This window comes from Salminus brasiliensis, chromosome 13, assembly GCF_030463535.1.
Source record: "Salminus brasiliensis chromosome 13, fSalBra1.hap2, whole genome shotgun sequence".
Taxonomy (NCBI): domain Eukaryota; kingdom Metazoa; phylum Chordata; class Actinopteri; order Characiformes; family Bryconidae; genus Salminus; species Salminus brasiliensis.
The window spans coordinates 18,756,286-18,775,054 of record NC_132890.1 but is presented as its reverse complement, the minus strand read 5'-3'; the positions used below and the strand labels follow the sequence as shown (position 1 = coordinate 18,775,054).

Below are 18,769 nucleotides of genomic sequence, written 5' to 3'. Positions count from 1 at the left end.
AAAGCACAGTTCCTTCTAAAGAATTGACTGCGTGTGCTGCTGCTGCTGAGCATTAGGCTGTGAGCATGGGAGACATTGGGCGTGAGTCTGTGTGGTGTGTGACATCACGCTTTCAGTTAGAATTCAAATCTCAACATTCCGTCAATGCATTTCTAGGGAAAATTTGTCATTTTTAAACGCAAATTTATTAAAAATGGGTTTAAATCATATCTAATAGAATGCTATCAGTTTGTAAAGATAAAAGATTTATCTTCAAATTACACAGAAGTAAGATATGGAGTTTCGCAAGGATAAATTTTAGGACCGCTATTATTTACATTATACATGTTACCACTGGGCTCAGTTATAAGCAGACATGGCGTTAATTTCCATTTTTATGCAGATGACACACAGCTCTATATATCAGCCAAACCTGATGCTAAATTTTGATTACAGAAAATGTAGGACTGTGTAAAGGATATAGAGGCTAGATTACCGTAATGCACTTTTGTCAGGTTGTTCCAGCAGGAACCTCAATAAACTTCAGCTGGTTCCATGCATCATAATGGTTTCCATAAGATACATAGCACTTTGATCTTTAAGGGATAAGGACCTCTATTCTCTTCAGATGTTAAATAATCTGTAGATGTTTTTGTTCATCCTTCTACTATGAAGACAACTCAACACTAGGTCAATAAGGATGTGGAATAAATCAAAAAGTCACTACTAAGAAAAAGAAATGTGCCAGGAAAAACAAAGAAGCTGTTGTTCTCAGAACAATGCGACTGATCTCCCCAAAGTCCAGACCTCAAAATATCTGAAAAATAATAAAAGCTGTAATAAAGGTATAGGGGGAAAGAAAACACTTAAACAGAAATTATGCACTGAAATTATATTTAGTTGTTGAGACCTCACATTTTGATGTTAAATATGTTTTCTGGGTGGTCTTTGACTTTTGCACAGAACTGTATGTAGAAAACAACTTGCCCTCCAGCAGCCAGAAAATGATCCCACATTTTGATGGAGGGCTTTCACATTTCTATGGAAGTAATCCAGATTTATAAACACCTGTTTCTGTGCCTGACAGGTAAAATCATATTGTGGAGAGAGAGGAGAGGGAGTGAGTGAGTGAGAAAGAGAGTGGGAAAGAGTGCGTGCTTAAGTGAGAGAGTGACAAAGAGAAAAGATGGAGAGATAGAGAGAGAGTTATATTTAGACAGAGTCAGTGCATCAGGTGCGATGTAAGATTTCTGTAAATGGAAACTGCTCCCAGGGGCGAGGATGAAGCTGCATTTTAGGCACCTTCATTATTTATTTAGACTCTTATGTATTACCAATGTCAACAGCAGTACCAGGCCAGAAGATCACAAGAAGAGAACTGAGGTCCCTATTATCCCCTGTTGATCATGCTTGTAGACTTGCTAAACCATCAAACACCCATAAAAACATGGGCTTAAGCTGACCATGCTGGTTTTTAGTAGGGTTTGCTCAAAGCACTCAAGATACCAAGTTTAATACCTAGAGTAATTTTAAAAATCAGATCTGTTTAAATCTACTAAGAAAAAAATCATGATATCATTTTGAAACAACAGATATGTATAGAGTGCACAAAGTATTGCTTAATTTTATGGTCTACAGTGTCCTAATACAGGGCTTTAAGGGAACAAATTACAAACAGAAATGAACAACATTTAGTAATAAAATTAAGTTTTGTTATTGAATAATGCAGTAATCCACTGTTTGTAAACAAGAATTAACTTAGTGAAGAAATTGCTGGCAGTAATTTAATATTTTGTATGGTGTGACAAGGAGAGATACACTTTGATGCTTGACCTGTATTGAAAACATGATGGTAGAAAATAGGTCATTGGTGCAGTAAATTATTCTTTTGCCAACAAGCTTTATTGTGAGAGCAAGAATGGAAAAGATTCTATTTTTCATGAGTACCTGCACTCCCACCATAGCTGCTCATCAGAATATGCCTCTCTGCTGTCTCATAGCAACCTAAAAATAGAAGTGTCCCTATTAGCCTGTATATGGCAGCAATGGCTGGCACAGATTATGGCCACATAATTATTTGCATAAGCACAGTCAAAGGCATGTGGATGCCTCTATTTTCATGCTTGTGGCAACCCCATCTAAACTCTGTACTTCATACAATATTGTTCAGCAAGGAATGTTCTATAGCATTGATAGACCTGTTGAAACCTGCTTAGGCAGTTAAGTGAGGCTTGCCTGTGAGTTAAGACAGAATTCCAACAGCATGTCTTTCATGTTTGTATTCAAGGCACATTCAATGGTAGCCTGTGTTTACTGATCCTTCTAGTCCAGGTCACGAATCACACATATCCATCCATTTAGACCACCTTAATAAGACAAAGTGCTTTGCTCCCATACTAATTCTATGCAACTGGTCTTAAAAGGGATGTAAATCTGATATGCATGATGATCAGATGGTGTACCTAAGTTTCAGCCCATTGCATGAAAATCTCAGGAGCACATGTTCATCATAAAGCTGGGACTGTACAGCTGTAAATAAAATGTTGAAATCCCTAGAGCAGGGGTATTCAAATATGCATGTACACATAGCAAATTTCCACTGGGTTCCAGCTCTCTATTATAGACTCCACTGTTTGAATTCTTTTTCGTATCAGAGATTACTTAGGAGATAAGGAAATAAGGAGATAATCTCCAAAAACTGATGATGAAGCAAAGGGAGATCATGCAACATAACAATGACCCGAAACATTCCAGTAAACCCACCAAGGAATGGCTCAGTAGAAATGCCCTGACTGACTGGCCTTGGAATTCAAAGAACAGATCTTAATCCTATTGAGATGCTGTGGCCTGAAACAGTCTGTGCATGTGAGAAACCTCTCAAACATTTTTCAAGCAATTTAATCATTTATTTTGTCAATAAGTGTAAAAATCATATATCATTAGAATAAATGCAAGGAAAAAAAAACAGTAATACTATTTAGAATTTCCTTATTTGAAAAAGCTGATATTTTGTGAGAGTCTGGTTCCAGGTTTCTCCTGAACACCAACAGATATGTTTAGTTTCATTAGCAACTCAACTGATTTAACATAATGAAGGATTGATTAAATAAACCAGATATTGGAGTTTAACTACAAAATACTTGGCTGCCATGAGAAGAGCTTTGAAATGGTTAAACAAACACATTGCATGTACCATCACTACTTATTTTGTTATTTAGGCTATTTTAGTGAACATATTGCTTGTGTGTTATATATATATATATATATATATATATATATATATATATATATATATATATGGAATATATAGATAGAACCTATGCAATATGTATATTTAATTGGTTCTATCTATATATTTTGTATAATCTAAAATGATGTCATATGCAAATAAGTTGACTACACATTATTTCCATATGTAACAAATTTGATATAGGCTTAAAATTCAGCCCACTTCCGTTGTCATCTCTCATTTCTCTGTGTTGCTGTGGCTGTTTATGATCCAATCAGATTTCCATCATCACCTTTCATTGAATATTTCGTTTTTAAGGTGAAATAATACAGGATGATGACAAGATCATACAGCTAGCAACAAGTTTACATATAGGGCCCAGCCCATTTCCTTTAGTCATACTCTAATAACCTACAACATTGCAGGGATTGCATTACACAGGGACCAGGTAGCCCCTGTTCTAATATAGTTTATATTTTTGAAATCTATATATTGCAAAATGTCAGATTTGCAATGAGTATTCTCAGACTGATAAGTGTTTTGTCTTTTAGACAAAAATGTTCATATCCCTTCTTTACCAAATGAAAAGTGAAAACCTGAAACGTGCCTTCTGAATTCAGTTTACTTATTACGTATGATGGGGAAGGAACTTTTAATTCAGGCGTCAAGAGAAAATATTTCTGTTTGTGTGCTTTCGTCAAATAAAATAAATGACCGAGACTCTTTGTAGATTCGATTTATATTTGTACATGACGTCAATCAGATCCACGTTCCATTCAACAAGTAAAGAGAGAGAGAGAGACAGAGAGGTTATTTATCATCTCAGCGTCCCAGTGTGATTCTTGAGTGCAAAGAAGAATGTAGCTATTGGACTGATCTTCAGCGCGGCGCAGCTGGTGCACCATGGTGCTTACATGGATCTAATATAGGACAGCTCTACCGGGGCTACGCTCAACCGCGGGCTCTGTGATGAACACACTTACTTGCAGTTTCTACAGAGCATAGAGGCGCATTAGAGACACTGCTTTTGGATTAATTTCAACATGACACTCCCCTCTCCCATTCAGGTAAGGCGACACCGGACCAGACACCAGCACCATGCACACAAGTCATAAATGAAGACATATCCTGGGATTATTTGGCGGGAAATTGGGCAGCTATACCCCCCCCCCCCTTTTCTTCCATGTTTTTACAAATAACGTTAGAGTGTGGTTTCTGTAGACTCGCGTCGTGGAGAACTTGATGATTGGTGACATAGTGGTTGAAACGCAGTTATGTGTGAAAAAAAGATACAACGATGTATACGTTTGTCACTGTGTTTAAACTAAAGACATTCTGTCAAATAAATGTAATGTAAGGAATCAAAGCTGTCCTGCCATTATGGAGAGCGCGTTTTTCCACTTTGAAGGCGATCAGCACCAAGGTTAGCGACAGCTACACAAACACCAAACGCTTCCCCCATTACAGTATTGACATATTCGAATAGCATCCACTGCATGCAACAGACCTACTGATCTAGACCTTTTTAATGGTTTTAATTATTAATTAATTTAAATTCCCACTATAATCATCATGGTATATGTGAATTCTAGAATGTGTATTTCAGCACAGTGGTAGAAGAAATGTACGACAACATCTACAGTTGCAGTCTTCATGTCTCACAGTCAACACAGGATGCACATTAATAAAAGAAAATTAATAAAAATAATTGCTTTTAAATGGCAGACTAAGCTCTAATTTAGTAGATTCATGCAAAAAAGACATAACAGTGCTTGACTTTAAAATCTAATATAAAGTCAGACGTCTCAATTAGCTCCATGTACACCTGAACAGTAATGTTATTTCTCTTTATCATTAATTTCTGTGCATTAAGGCTGCCACCTGGTGGTCCTTTAGGGGCATAAACGGATGTTTTCCACAAGCATCTAATTTTTGTAGAAAGCACTTAAGTTGGATTATATAGTGATAAAAGATTTAAGATTAAGTGGGTGATGATATGTGGGAAGCTTAAGTCTGTGGTTACCTTGCAGGACTGAGGCTGAAAAGGAGGCAGTCTGGGACAATGACAGACATTTTGGAGCTGCGAACAGATGGAAACTCCTTGCTGAAGGCAGTTTGGTTGCAGCGTCTACGGCTCACTCGTCTCCTATTGGAGGGGGGGGCTTACATCAATGAAAGTAATGACCATGGGGAAACACCCCTCATGGTGGCCTGTATGTCCAAACACTCTGACCTACAGAGTGTCAGTAAAGCCAAGTTGATAAAGTACCTTCTGGACAACAAAGCTGACCCAAACATGCAGGACAAGGCAGGGAGGACAGCCCTCATGCATGCCTGTAGTCAGAGGGCTGGACATGAGGTGGTGTCCCTACTGCTCACCAATGGGGCAGATCCCAGCCTGGAAGACCGCAGTGGATCGTCTGCCTTGGTTTATGCAGTCAATGCAGATGATCAGGAAACCCTTAAAGTGCTCCTGGATGCCTGTAAGGCCATGGGCAAGGATGTCATTATTATAACCACAGACAAGTCTCCCTCTGGCACCAAAACCACCAAGCAGTACTTGAATGTTCCTCCCTCTCCAGAACTGGATGAGCGATGCTCTCCTGTCCCATGTGCCTCCCCTTCAGACATCGATTTTCACACCTTTCCGTTCCCCAGCAAGGAAGAAGAAAAATACACTGACTTCACTTTTCAAAGCAAGTGGAAGTCAGCTTCTTGTACAGCAACCAAGCTTCCTAATGGCCCTACTTCTCCAACCCGGAAACCTGGAAACCCCAAGCGAGCTCGCCTTCCACAGCTAAAGCGCTTGCAGTCTGAGCCCTGGGGACTAATTGCACCATCTGTACTGGCTGCCACCAAGGAGGAGAGTAAGAGGGCCAATAGTGATGAGGATGTTGTCACTGGTGTCAATAGACTGACTCTTTCCAAGAGAGCACCTCTGTCTCGGCACAATAGTGTGGATGGCAAAGAAATCCTGTTCCCATTAGTGAGGGAGCAGTTCACCAACCCCCCCTCTACTTTATCCCTTCCTCCATCATCCAAGGTCCCTTATGAAAGATCTCTAGGACAACATCAGCCACTGGCACGTAGAAACACTGTCTCAGCTGAGCAAGACAGTTCTGTAGGAACCACTGGGTCTATCAGCCTCAGAGACACAGTGCATCGGAGGAGACTGGGAAATGAGCAGTATGACTCAGATTCCCAGCTGTACTCAAACTCTGAAATGCTGGACTCCCCCAAGGTTCCCCTGGAAAGGAGGAAACTCAACACACAACCACTAGCTATGCTTACAGGCTCACGTGAGTCCCTGGGGAGCAATGGCAGCACTTATTCTCCAAGCACGGCCAGATGCAGAGCGCCAGGGCTACAGGAACGTCGTGGGTCGGGCACTTTGCTGCTGGACTTTATCTCCCATACACGTCCTGGTCACCTGCCCCCCCTCAATGTCAATCTAAACCCTCCAATACCTGACATAGGTGCCAGGAGCAAGCCCTCATCCCCACTCGCAGCAGGATTACGGTCTATAGCTGCTGTTGCACCAAACTCACCAAAGAGAGGCAATCTCAGGATGACAAAACAGAATCTTGTTAGAAGGCACTCTATGCAAGTGGAACAGATGAAGCAGCTTTCAGACTTTGAGGAGCTCAACAATCAGTGATGGGAATCAGCATGTGCATATGTAGCAACTCCCACATCAAGAAAAAACAGTGATCAGACCTGTGGCATAAGTCCCTTGTAATGGTGCTAAGAAAGAGTTACAATTGCTTGTAGTTTAGTTTTATTTCATTTGTGTGTCAAGATTTCAAAGTTTAGACATGAGATTTATTTAAGGCAGCGATTGTGAAAGCAGACTCACCAACATTATGTCCTTTAAGGCAGAGTTCTAAAAACAAATTAAACTCAAAATAGTATCAGGAATATATATATATATATATATATATATATATATATATGCAATAATTCTACATGCAACACTGCAACATCATGACTTACTCCTTAATGCAAGGATGACTTGCCCTTGAAGTTAAGTTGACTTAAGGAACATTTTGTCTTCGCAGTTATTTTTGTTATTTTTCAAGGCCTTTCATAGTTCCAGTGTGAAGTACTGAATGTTGTAAGTAATTAGCAAATAGTGCCTTGATGTTTATGCCCTACGCTAGCTTCAAACCCACTTGAGCTATTCACACAGTGTATGAAACACAACCCTAGGCTGAAGTTACTCCATAGGGCATAGTATTTCTATATATGTATATGTATATGTATGTTCATAATTTAATTTAAAAAGTCATATATTGTATAATTATTACAAGCAAACAAAATAGGAAAATATAAAAGCTTGAAATATGTTACTTCACAGGTAATGAATACTAAATATACATCAGTTTACATTTTTTAATTAAATTATAAACAAAGATGAACTATATATATATATATATATATATATATATATATATATATATATACACAAAATTATATATTATTTGTTGATTTTTTCTGGAGTCACGTATTGTACAACACACATCAAAAACGAATTTGGTATACAAGTTTGAATTTTTTGCAAGCTGTACATTGAAAAGATATATTTATCCAAGTCTGTAGCAGAACATGCCTTTTTATGTATGGCAGTGGCTCTCAAGGCCTTTTGCTGGGTCACTCCCACAGTGATTGGTCCTTCCTGTTGTCCAATCAATTCATCAACTAATAATCAAGCCCTTTGCATGCTGATTCAGGTGTGTGAAAAAGAAAGAAGAAAAGCTTGAGAACCAAGCTTGAGAACCATTAACTTTTTGTGGAAAAAAATATATTTTTCTGGAAATATTCTCTCTATTGGAAATACTATATATTCATAAGTGATGCATAATAGTATATTATAATATATTAAGTTATTGTGATTACATGGATAAAAACATGATGGTTTTCACATACTTAAAAACTACAACATAACACCATTGGTTGTGTGGCAGATGTTTACATAATATGATGCATAGTATTTTTGTATGTAGTATGGTATATTTTTAATAAATGTCTGCAATGTTTTTTCATTGTCACTTTCTTCTCTAACTCAAATACAAAACTGGTAAACAGGGATGTTTACACATGATATGCATTGTTTTTGAGTATATGTTACTAATGCCACATGAAAACCTGCTTTAAACACAGTGCCGCACATTTTTATAATAAATTTATCAAAACGTAGGATTTAAAATCTGCAGCAAAAATGAAATGGTAAATTTCAGGAAAAAATGCTCAAATACAGAATGCAGTGGTCCTTTCACACATGTGGCAAGCAAGCAAACAAACAATTAGTAGAATAGTAGCCATACTAGCTAAATTAGCTCATCTTAAATTGGATAGGACTTTGAGACAACAAATGTTGACACTGTCCCTGCTGAAAAATATAGCATGTCCAGCTAAAATGGATTAAGCTGGTTTAGTTGGGCAAATTTACCAACTTCATCAGCTGACCAGTATAACCAAACAATTCTAACTTAACAATTATATCTAAGAATATATATATAAGAAATACCTTGAAATATCTTGGCATCAAAATTGATTTAGATCTACCATTTGACCAACGTATAAGCTAATCTTACTAGAACAGCTTTCTACATTTCTAGAACATTGATAAGCTAAGAAATGCCTTATCCCTGCATGATGCACTCACACTATTGTCAGGATGTTTCAGTAGGAACCTCAGTAAACTGCAACTAGTTCAAAATGGGTTAAACAACCTTTCTATCAGGGGACTGTACAGTACCTATACTGAAGCAGAACTAGCTGACCATGGATCAAAAGAATTATGCCAAATGGCAGATATAGATTAGTAAATAGGGCTCTGGAAGCCCAGGAACTCCAAGTACAGTGGGATTGTGTAAAATCATCAATGCATTGTGTGAAATTCTGTCTGAGAATTCTGGCATACTCAGTGTCCTGCCCAGTGCACATTCTAATGACTTGTTGATATGACAACTGTATATAACTTGCAGATCATGTGACAGCTGCAGATAACAACCACTCTAACACCACACTGACTTTCTTCAGCCAAGCTGTTAAGGAATGTGGATACACACTCAGGTAAGATAATAAATGTATTCATTCTTAATAGTTTGAGCTGGTACACCACCACATCATAAGCAGCTTAAGAACAGCTTAAGTTATGAAATGCTTATGAAATGACTATTGGTTAATTGATAACTCCATGAACATCTGGTTTATTTTACATTTTGAAAATGTTAGAGTGGCATGCATGATGAAATTTGATGACTTTGAATGCCAAACCTGTTAATATTCTAAATGTCCATGCAGTGTGTGTCCATTCCTGCTCATGCTTGAGCATACTTGAATGCTTGTGTGTGTGTGTGTGTGTATTTATAAAAACATATACATATATATACATATATATATATATATATATATATATATATATATATATATATATATATATATGATTATGTTCTTGCATGCATGTGCATGTTAGACATCAACATGGTAAGTTTGAGCACCTGGGTGTACACTCTTAAATAGAGACTAATTTGAATGAACTTGAACTTTAAATGCCAATCATGTTATTACCATTTAGGAAGTGTTTGTGTGAGTGTGTATCCTATTCTAAGATATCATACTTTGCCCATGCTAGAGGGGTATAAAGCCCCCCAGCTTTGAGCTGTGGAGCACTGGAACTGTGTTCCCTGCAATGTTGGTGCTCCATCCAGTACTTTTGGAGTTTGGTAGGTGTTCCTCCATAATTCAGACAATGTCCATACAGTGTGTGTGTGTGTGTGTGTGCATTCCTGCCAATACTTTAGCATGTGTGTATGTTTATGTATGCATTAACATGATTGTGCTTGCATGCATGTGCGTGTTACATGGCAACACGTTAAAGTTAGACAACTTGGCCTTTGTGTGAGTGAGTGTGTGAACACTCTTATACTAAGACTATTTATTGATTTGATGATGACATTTAATGACTTTGAAAGCCAAACATGTTAATGTTGTATAGGAAGTGTTGAATTAGTGTGAATTCTATTGTAAGATCTGCCCATGTCCATACTGTGTGTGTGTATGTGTGTTTGTACCTCCCAACTCATGAGCATGTGTGCATGCATAAATGTGAGTGTGTGTGTGTGTGTGTGTGTGTGTGTGTGTTTGTGTGTGTATCAATATGAATATGTCCATGCATGTCTGTGTATATTAGACATCAACATGAGTTGCACTCGGGCCTTAATGTGTTTGTTTGGGTGTGAGTGTGCTTCTGTCAAGTCAAGTCAAGTCAGATTTATTTGTATAACGCTTTTTACAACTGTTGTCGTCACAAAGCAGCTTTACATAATTAGTACTTAATAAAGGACAGAGACAGAGAAGAAAGAAGAAATAACATGAAGGATCAAAGACCCCCGTGAGCAAGCCAAACGGCGACAGTGGCAAGGAAAAACTCCCTCAAAGCTGGAGGAAGAAACCTTGGGAGGACCCAAGACTCACAAAGGGGACCCATCCTCCTTTGGTCAGAATTATTTAAACATTAATGATAAAAAATTACTAAACCAGATACAACAGAAAGTTAATAGTGGTGATAATAATAGTGGCAGACAGCCACGAGTCCATCTAGATTTCAACACGGCCACCAAACAGGCAGCAGCGGCAGGCGGGAGAGCCGCCGGTCCGCCATGGGTGGTGGCGGGTGGGGGGGCCCGCTGGCCGGACTGGTAGGTGGCAGCTGGTTTGACGCAGGTAGAGGGGACCTCAGCAGGCAGTCTTCCAGCAGGTCGGGCTGGGTGGCCATTTACTCGGAGAAGGTAAAAAGAGAAAGAGAAAGTTAGTTCTGAGAGGAATTTTATGGAGGGCGGAGAATGTTGAGCATCCGCATCAGAGTGTGTCTGACGACTCCGGCAGGTCTGATTATAACAGCCTAATTAAAAGGAGAGAGCCAGAAGGTAACACGGACACGGGTGCACCCTGAAAACACCAGCATCTATCTGCTCCACCGTCAACAAACCTGAGTAATCGCGTGTAGGCAGGGAGACGACAGCTCCAGCATCTCAGTGTACTACAATTCCCTGGGTCCGCGAACCCCTGGACCTTCAACCTTTATCTAAGAAACATTACCAAAAACTAAACTAAACATATGAGTTTTCAGCTTAGATTTAAAGATTGAGACTGTGTCTGAGTCCCGAACATTATCTGGTTATTCCAGAGTTGGGGGGCTTTATAAGAAAAGGCTCTTCCCCCCTGCTGAGGTTTTCTGAATTTTCGGCACAAGTAAGAGGCCAGCACCCTGAGGACCCTGGCTGCAGCATTTTGCACCAGCTGAAGTTTATTGAGGTTCCTGCTGGAACAACCTGACAGTAGTGCATTACAGCAATCTAGCCTTGAGGTAATAAAAGCGTGTACTAGCTTTTCTGCGTCTTGTAGTGATAAGGAGTTTCTTAGTTTGGAGATGTTCCTAAGCTGCATAAAGGCTGTCCTACTAATATTGGCTATATGTTGTTCAAATGATAAATCTGAGTCAAATGTGACACCAAGATTTTTAGCTGCTAAACTAGGAATGATGGAAGCATCGGCCAAGTCTAACATTAAGTCAGATAGTTTATGTCTAGTGTCTTTTGGACCTAAAAGGAGAACCTCGGTTTTGTCACTGTTAAGAAGAAGGAAGTTATGTGATATCCAGAGTTTTATATCCTTTACACAGTCCTCCATTTTCTGTAGTCTACATTTATCGTCAGGTTTGGCTGAAATATAGAGCTGTGTGTCATCTGCATAAAAATGGAAATTAACGCCATGTCTGCTTATAACTGAGCCCAGTGGTAACATGTATAATGTAAATAATAGCGGTCCTAAAATTGAGCCTTGCGGAACTCTATCTTACTGTGTAATTTGAAGATAAATCTTTTATCTTTACGAATTGATACCGTCCCGTTAGATTGGAACCATGATAGAGGTGTCCCTGTGATTTCAACCATTTTCTCTAATCTTTCTAGTAATATAGTATGATCTATTGTATCAAAGGCTGCACTAAGGTCTAGTAGGACTAATAAAGATACGTAGCCTTGATCAGAGGCAAGAAGGAGATCATTTGTAATCTTCACTAGGGCTGTCTCTGTGCTGTGATTTGGTCTAAATCCAGATTGGAATTTCTCATACATGTAATTTTTACTCAGGTATAAGCAGAGTTGTTGGGCCACAGCTTTTTCTAATATCTTAGATACGAATGTTAAGTTGGAGATGGGTCTATAATTAGATAATACGCTAGGATCAAGATTTGGTTTCTTGATTAAAGGTTTTATAACTGCTATTTTAAGGGTTTAGGGTACATGCCCAAGGCAAAGGGATGAATTTACAATTGTTAAAAGAGGTCTGATTATAATTGGGAGTATTTCTTTTAGCAATTTAGAGGAAATTGGGTCGAGTGTACAGGTTGTACAATTAGAGGAAATTTTTTCTAGTTCGGGCTGTGGAAGTGGGTAGAAGGCTTCCAGCCTTTGTTCTACAACTAAGTTATGTTCTAAAGCAGCTACATCAGGTGATGACCATGATTGATTTAATAAGCAGGGTTGGATTTGTTGTCTAATATTTTCTATTTTATTATTAAAATAGTCCATAAAAACATGACTGGTTAAAGATGTTGGAATCTGGGGTTGAGTATCTGCCTGGCTTTTAGTAAGTTTAGAGATCTCAGTAAAAAGAACTCTGGAATTGTTTTTGTTTTTCTCGATTAGCGAGGCCAAATACACTGAGCGAGCTTTAATGAGTGCCTTTCTATATTTATTAAGGCTGTCCTTCCACGCGGAGTGGAACACCTCTAGTTTGGTCGTCCGCCATTTACGCTCTAGTTTCCGCACTGTTTGTTTTAAGGTACGAGTATGATCACTGTACCATGGTGCGAGCCTTTTTTGCCTCAACATTTTATTTTTAAACGGTGCTACTTTGTCTAAGGTTGATCGAAGGATATTTTCTAGACCGTTTGTTGATTTAACTAGCTCCGTTTGGTCTGACGGAGTGTAAGCTAAGGTGGATAGGGGTGGGAGGTTTTTAGTAAACTGTACAGCTGTCATTGTGGTTATTGTGCGCTTTAGACAGTGTTTGGGGGATGAATTTACATTTTGCCTAAGATGTAGCTCAAAGAAGATTAGATAATGATCTGATATTACTGAGCTCTGAGGTAGAATATTTAGCTGATTAATGCTAACACCCAGGGTCAGGACTAAATCTAGGGTATGATTACAGTAATGTGTGGGTCCAGTTACGTTTTGTGTAATGCCAACAGAATCTAAAATTGATACAAACGCCTTTGTTAATGGATCGTCTGCTTTTTCGAAGTGAATATTAAAGTCTCCTACTATTATAACTTTGTCGCTGCACACTGCCAAGTCTGCAGCAAAATTACTAAATTCTTTTAAAAATTCAGAATAGGGCCCTGGAGGCCTATAAATATTAATCAATGTGAATGTATTTTTATTTGTGGCTGGATTTGATATATTAATGTAGAGAATCTCAAAAGAAGTGAAGGTGTTACAGTATTTTTGAATAATCTCTAGTGTATTCTGGTAGATTATACATACTCCACCTCCTCTGCCTGATAATCTAGGGCTATGTACATATTTATAACCTGTGGGGGTGGCTTCATTTAGTGCTATATATTGATCAGGTCTAATCCAGGTTTCAGTGAGGCAGAAAACGTCTAGTTTCTGATCACATATCATTTCATTTACGATCACTCCTTTCGAGGTTAGTGATCTAATGTTAAGTAGACCGAGCTTTAGGTCTGAGGTGCTGCTGTTTTCGTTTGATTGAGATAATTTAACACTGATTAAATTATTAACACGAGCTGATTTAGATGTTCTATGTTTGGGTTTAATTCGGGGCACAGACACAGTCTCAATACGGTGTGTGCACACTCTCATATAGAGAGTAATTTGATTACATTTGATGACTTTGAATGCCCAACATGTCAATATTCTTTAGGAGGTGTTTGTGTGAGTGTGCATCCTATTCTATGATTACCTATTCTGCTCGTGTGTGTACGGTGTTTGTGTGCACTCCTGATCTTGTGTGTTTGTCAAAATAGAGATCTCAAGGTCCAAGTTACACTCAAAGAGCAATATTGAATAAATTAAATAAAATACTAAAAACTAGCCAACAACACACACTAACCTATGACTAAATTAGCTTTTGCTGGGTAACATGCTGTGACTGGGAATGAGTCTAAAGCTGATGAGGCTGATGAGGCTTATTCGAATTGTCCATTCCATCTTAAGTGGTGCGACAGTTTCATTCTGGCGCCTCAGGCCACGCTATTTAAGGAGAATTTGAATAAGAAGCTTCAACTTCACTGGTTGTGGGTCTGTTAAATTAATAATTACAATTACAATTATTACAATTTTACACTTCATTTCACAGTTTATATTATGTAGTTGACAACAAAGTAATCCCAAACTTACTCACTGCCTGTGTAAGGGGTGGCTCTAGGGCAAGGCCTCCCCCTGCCACCAGCCCAATTCCCTACACCTGGGCGGTAGGCTATATAGGCACACAGATCCAGTTGCCCCACTGCTGGATCTTTTGACTCTGGTCATGTGTGTCTGCGTAGTTCTCGAGTTGAAGGCTGAGTGTGTGTCACTCCCCTTCATGTGTTTCTCCCGAGTCTGTCTCCCTGTGTCTGTGCAGTGTGTGTTTCTGTGCGTGTGTGCGTGTAGCACACATACACTCGTGTAGCAGAGGAAGGCAGGAGTGTCTGTCTTCCCTGGTGCGTGTGCCTGTGTGTGTGTGTGTGTGTGTGTGTGCGCGTGTTTGCACACATACACTTGTTTTACAGAGGAAGGCAGTTTTCTCGTTTCTTTTGGGAGATCCTTTTTGCCCTTAGTTGTAGTTCCCTCTAGTGTTAAAGAGGTAGCCAGCTCTCCCCTGGCGTCCTTTGTTTGTTTGTTTTCCCGCCTTTATTTTGCATTAGACGCGACGTCTCCTTATTTATTAAATCCACCCCTTTACGTTTCTTTTGTTGGCCGCTTTGATAACTGCCGCTTTGGTGAAGCTCTGACAGTCTCTGTCAGTCTCGTGACGCGGCGGCCTGGGTTCGAGTGCAGAGTGGTTTATTTCTCATTTCCATTTTGCCTGCTCTAAGATTAAAGACTCTGCACTTGGGCCGGAGCAGTCGTAGCTGCTGAAGCAGCCGTGGTGCCTCGTGCTAAACCCTCTCTACTGACCCCAGAGCGCTACACTGGTGAACCTGGAGGCTGTAGAGGGTTCCTCCTCCAATGTTCGCTGGCATTCGAGCAGCAGCCTGGGCCACCCCGGTTTACAGCGGCGCTGTCACAAACCTTCGACCTCCCTGTCCGCGGAGACGAGGCGGGGTCCTGCCTCCTGCACCTGCGTTAGGGAAAAAGGTTGGTGGCTGATTATGCCATCGAATTCCGCACGCTATCGGCGGAGAACGGGTGGAATGCCAGCGCTCTCATCTCGGCTTTCCACCATGGCCTAAGTGAGGAGCTCAAGGATAAGCTGGCCTACCGTGACGCTCCCGCCTTCCTCGATCGGCTCATTGAGTTGGCCCAACGGGTTGGCAAGGCCTCTCGAGCTCCTCATGGCCCGCCTGCTGTCTCAGGCTCTTTTCGGGGTTTAGAAGAGCCTCCGTTCTGCGTGCCCCAAACTCTCGGGAAATGCCAACGGGGCCCAGGGGGTGTTCCTCAATTCCACGCTAGTGTCAGGGTTGTCTGAGGTCCGCCTGCCTGCCTTTTTGGACTCCGGAGCGGCAGGGAACTTTTTAGATGCCGGCCTCGCCAGGAAGTTGGCTCTGCCACTGGTCCCCTTGAGGGAGCCCATGCCCATAGCAGCCATAGATGGTCGGTCACTGGAGCCCGGAGTGGTGTCCCACCAAACCTACCCTCTCACACTGCGAGTCGTTCCTCACACCGAGCAGATAGTGTTCTTCATTATCAGTGCTCCTGACTTGCAGTTGGTGCTGGGGTTCCCTTGGCTCCAGCGTCATAACCCCCATGTGGACTGGCTATCCCAGTCTGTCTTGGCATGGGGGCCAGTCTGTCGGTCCTCATGCCTTAAGACTCCTAGGGTTACCGTGGGTACTGACACCAGGCCCAGGCTGTTTTCGTTGTCAAACGGTCAAAGACCGCTACCCGTTACCCCTCATGACCTCAGCCTTTGAGGCACTGCAGCAGGCCTCCATCTTCACCAAGCTAGACCTGCGCAGTGCCTACAACCTGGTCAGGGTCAAAGAGGGTGATGAGTGGAAGACGGCGTTCCCCCCTCTGACATTGGGTGGTGCGTTTTGCCGACTGTTGGGGGCGGAGGCCAGCCTCACATCTGGCTTCCACACCAAGTCTAATGGCCAGACAGAGAGGGTCAATCAAGACCTGGAGCATACCCTTCGCTATCTGGCCTCCTCCTCACCTTCTACCTGGTCTGACCAACTGATTTGGGCGGAGTACGCACATAACACCCTCTGGCATTTGTCCCTGGGAATGTCCAGTTTGAGTGCCAGTATGGGTATGCTCTGCCCATGTTCCCAGGACAGGAGGCAGGAGCCGGGGTCCGGTTGGCGGAACAGATGGTCAGGCGTTGTCGGAGAACCTGGCAGAACCCGAGCGTTTCGTCGGGACCATGCTGCTGGGTTGGGGACTTCGGGTGCCGCCCCTCGGGGGGGGTCCTGTAAGGGGTGGCTCTAGGGCAAGGCCTCCCCCTGGTGGCAGGGGGAGGCCCCGAGTCACCCCAGTAATTGAGCCCAATTCCCTACTATATAGGCACACAGATCCAGTTGCCCCACTGTTGGATCTTTTGACTCTGGTCGTGTGTGTCTGTGTAGTTCTCGAGTTGAAGGCTGAGTGTGTGTCAATCCCCTTCATGTGTTTCTCCCGGGTCTGTCTCCCTGTGTCTGTGCAGTGTGTGTTTCTGTGTGTGTGTGCGTGTTTGCGTTTGCGTTTGTGCGTTTTTGCTTTACGTTTCTTTTGTTGGCTGCTTTGATAACTGCTGCTTTGGTGAAGCGGCAGAGCGGCAGTCTCGTGATGTGGCGGCCTGGGTTCGAGTGCCGAGTGGTTTATTTCTCATTTCCATTTTACCTGCTCTAAGATTAAAGACTCTGCACTTGAGCAGAGTTGGTCACGTGATCATGGTAGCTCACTCAGTAGCACGGCAGCATGGGTTTCAACCCCGCTGTAAGTGAGCACCACATTTCAGCCTGTAATGTATAAGTTATCGTATATTGTTATTTAACATATATGCTAATGTACATTGCTAGATAGGTTAGCTAACCTAGTGCTATAGCTAGCTAGCTTGCTGAACATGACATTACTTAAATTGGCAATGGGCACTTAAACGTGAATAAATCAATCATCTTTGTTAAATAATCAATCTACTGACAGCTGAAGGCTTAACCTAGACAATCAAGCTGTATAAACAATGAAAGTCAACAAACAACCTTACTTATAATTCAAGTAAATGTATAAAAATGACTGCAAGTATATTCAAGTAGACTCCCCTCCTCCCCTTCTCTCCCTTAAGTGAATGTGTTGGCGATTATGTGGCCATTCATTCATATGGACCTGGCCATTCTTTAGCATCACTGCATCTCACTTTTAGAGGTTTTGAAAGCTGTCTTTCCACTTTCTCCTGCCCTCGATGCCAGAAAGTGTTGTTCACGAGTCATTTCTATACCAAGTGAACAAATGTGTTCTGGTAAAATGCCGAATTTGTAAATCCATGACAAAGTTTGAAGAAGTAAATATTTATTTAGCAGTTGTTGGAAAAAATCAAAACAGTTGTCAATGTAAAGATCCTCCAATAGTTTTTAGACCTCGTTTTTCCATTGCAAGAAGACAGCATCCCAGCTGCTGGGAGATACGGATATTTGATTATTTATGTACATAATGGGCAATTTCAAGTATGTTTTTATTGGTCTATTAATTTGGGTGTTATAAATTATGAAATTGTCGCTGTATAAAGATTTCTGTGTTTGAATCGGACTGTTCAGAAAACTTAATAGAGATGTAGTTTGACACATAGAACGTTCAACGAACAGCCATGTAGGAATTTCAAGTTCTTGATCTGATGGATATTTTAGCCAAAAAGAGAGGATGTTTAAAATGGCTGCCCAGTAATAAGATCTAAAATCAGGTAAACCAAAACCAGGAACCCGTGGAACGGAACCAGAACCTGGAGGACCTGGCTGGTCAGGAGTGCTGGCAGCACGAGCGGAGGGGCGAACCTTCCTGGGGCGACCACGGGGCCTGGGGGCTGGCCTACTTGGGTTTCTAAGATGAAACTCTGGAACGAGAGCAGGATCCAAAACATGATCAGCCGGCACCCAGGAACGCTTCTCAGGACCATACCCCACCTCAGTCCAGGAGGTACTGCATCTGACACCCATGCCTCCTGGAATCCAGCACCTGCCTGACCGTGTAAGTGGAGGTCCCCTCTACTTCCTCACCAGGTGGCCCTATCCAGGGGGCCTGGCACCGCTGGCTTGAGCTGTGAAACATGAAAAACAGAATGAATACATGAGTGGGGTGGAAACTGTAACTTAGAAGTGATGTCATTGATGAAATAAGGAAATCAAAT

At 41.2% G+C, this 18,769-nt stretch overlaps 1 protein-coding gene across 1 annotated transcript; it reads left to right on the top strand.

Annotated features, from left to right (window-relative positions):
* The first annotated feature begins 4,061 nt into the window (after positions 1 to 4,061).
* ankrd34c (ankyrin repeat domain 34C) lies at positions 4,062 to 7,518 on the top strand. Its single transcript, XM_072695357.1, has 2 exons — positions 4,062 to 4,275; positions 5,239 to 7,518. The coding sequence occupies exon 2, from the start codon at positions 5,271 to 5,273 to the stop codon at positions 6,864 to 6,866; it is 1,596 nt and encodes a 531-aa protein (XP_072551458.1). The 5' UTR covers positions 4,062 to 4,275; positions 5,239 to 5,270; the 3' UTR covers positions 6,867 to 7,518.
* The last annotated feature ends 11,251 nt before the right edge of the window (positions 7,519 to 18,769 follow it).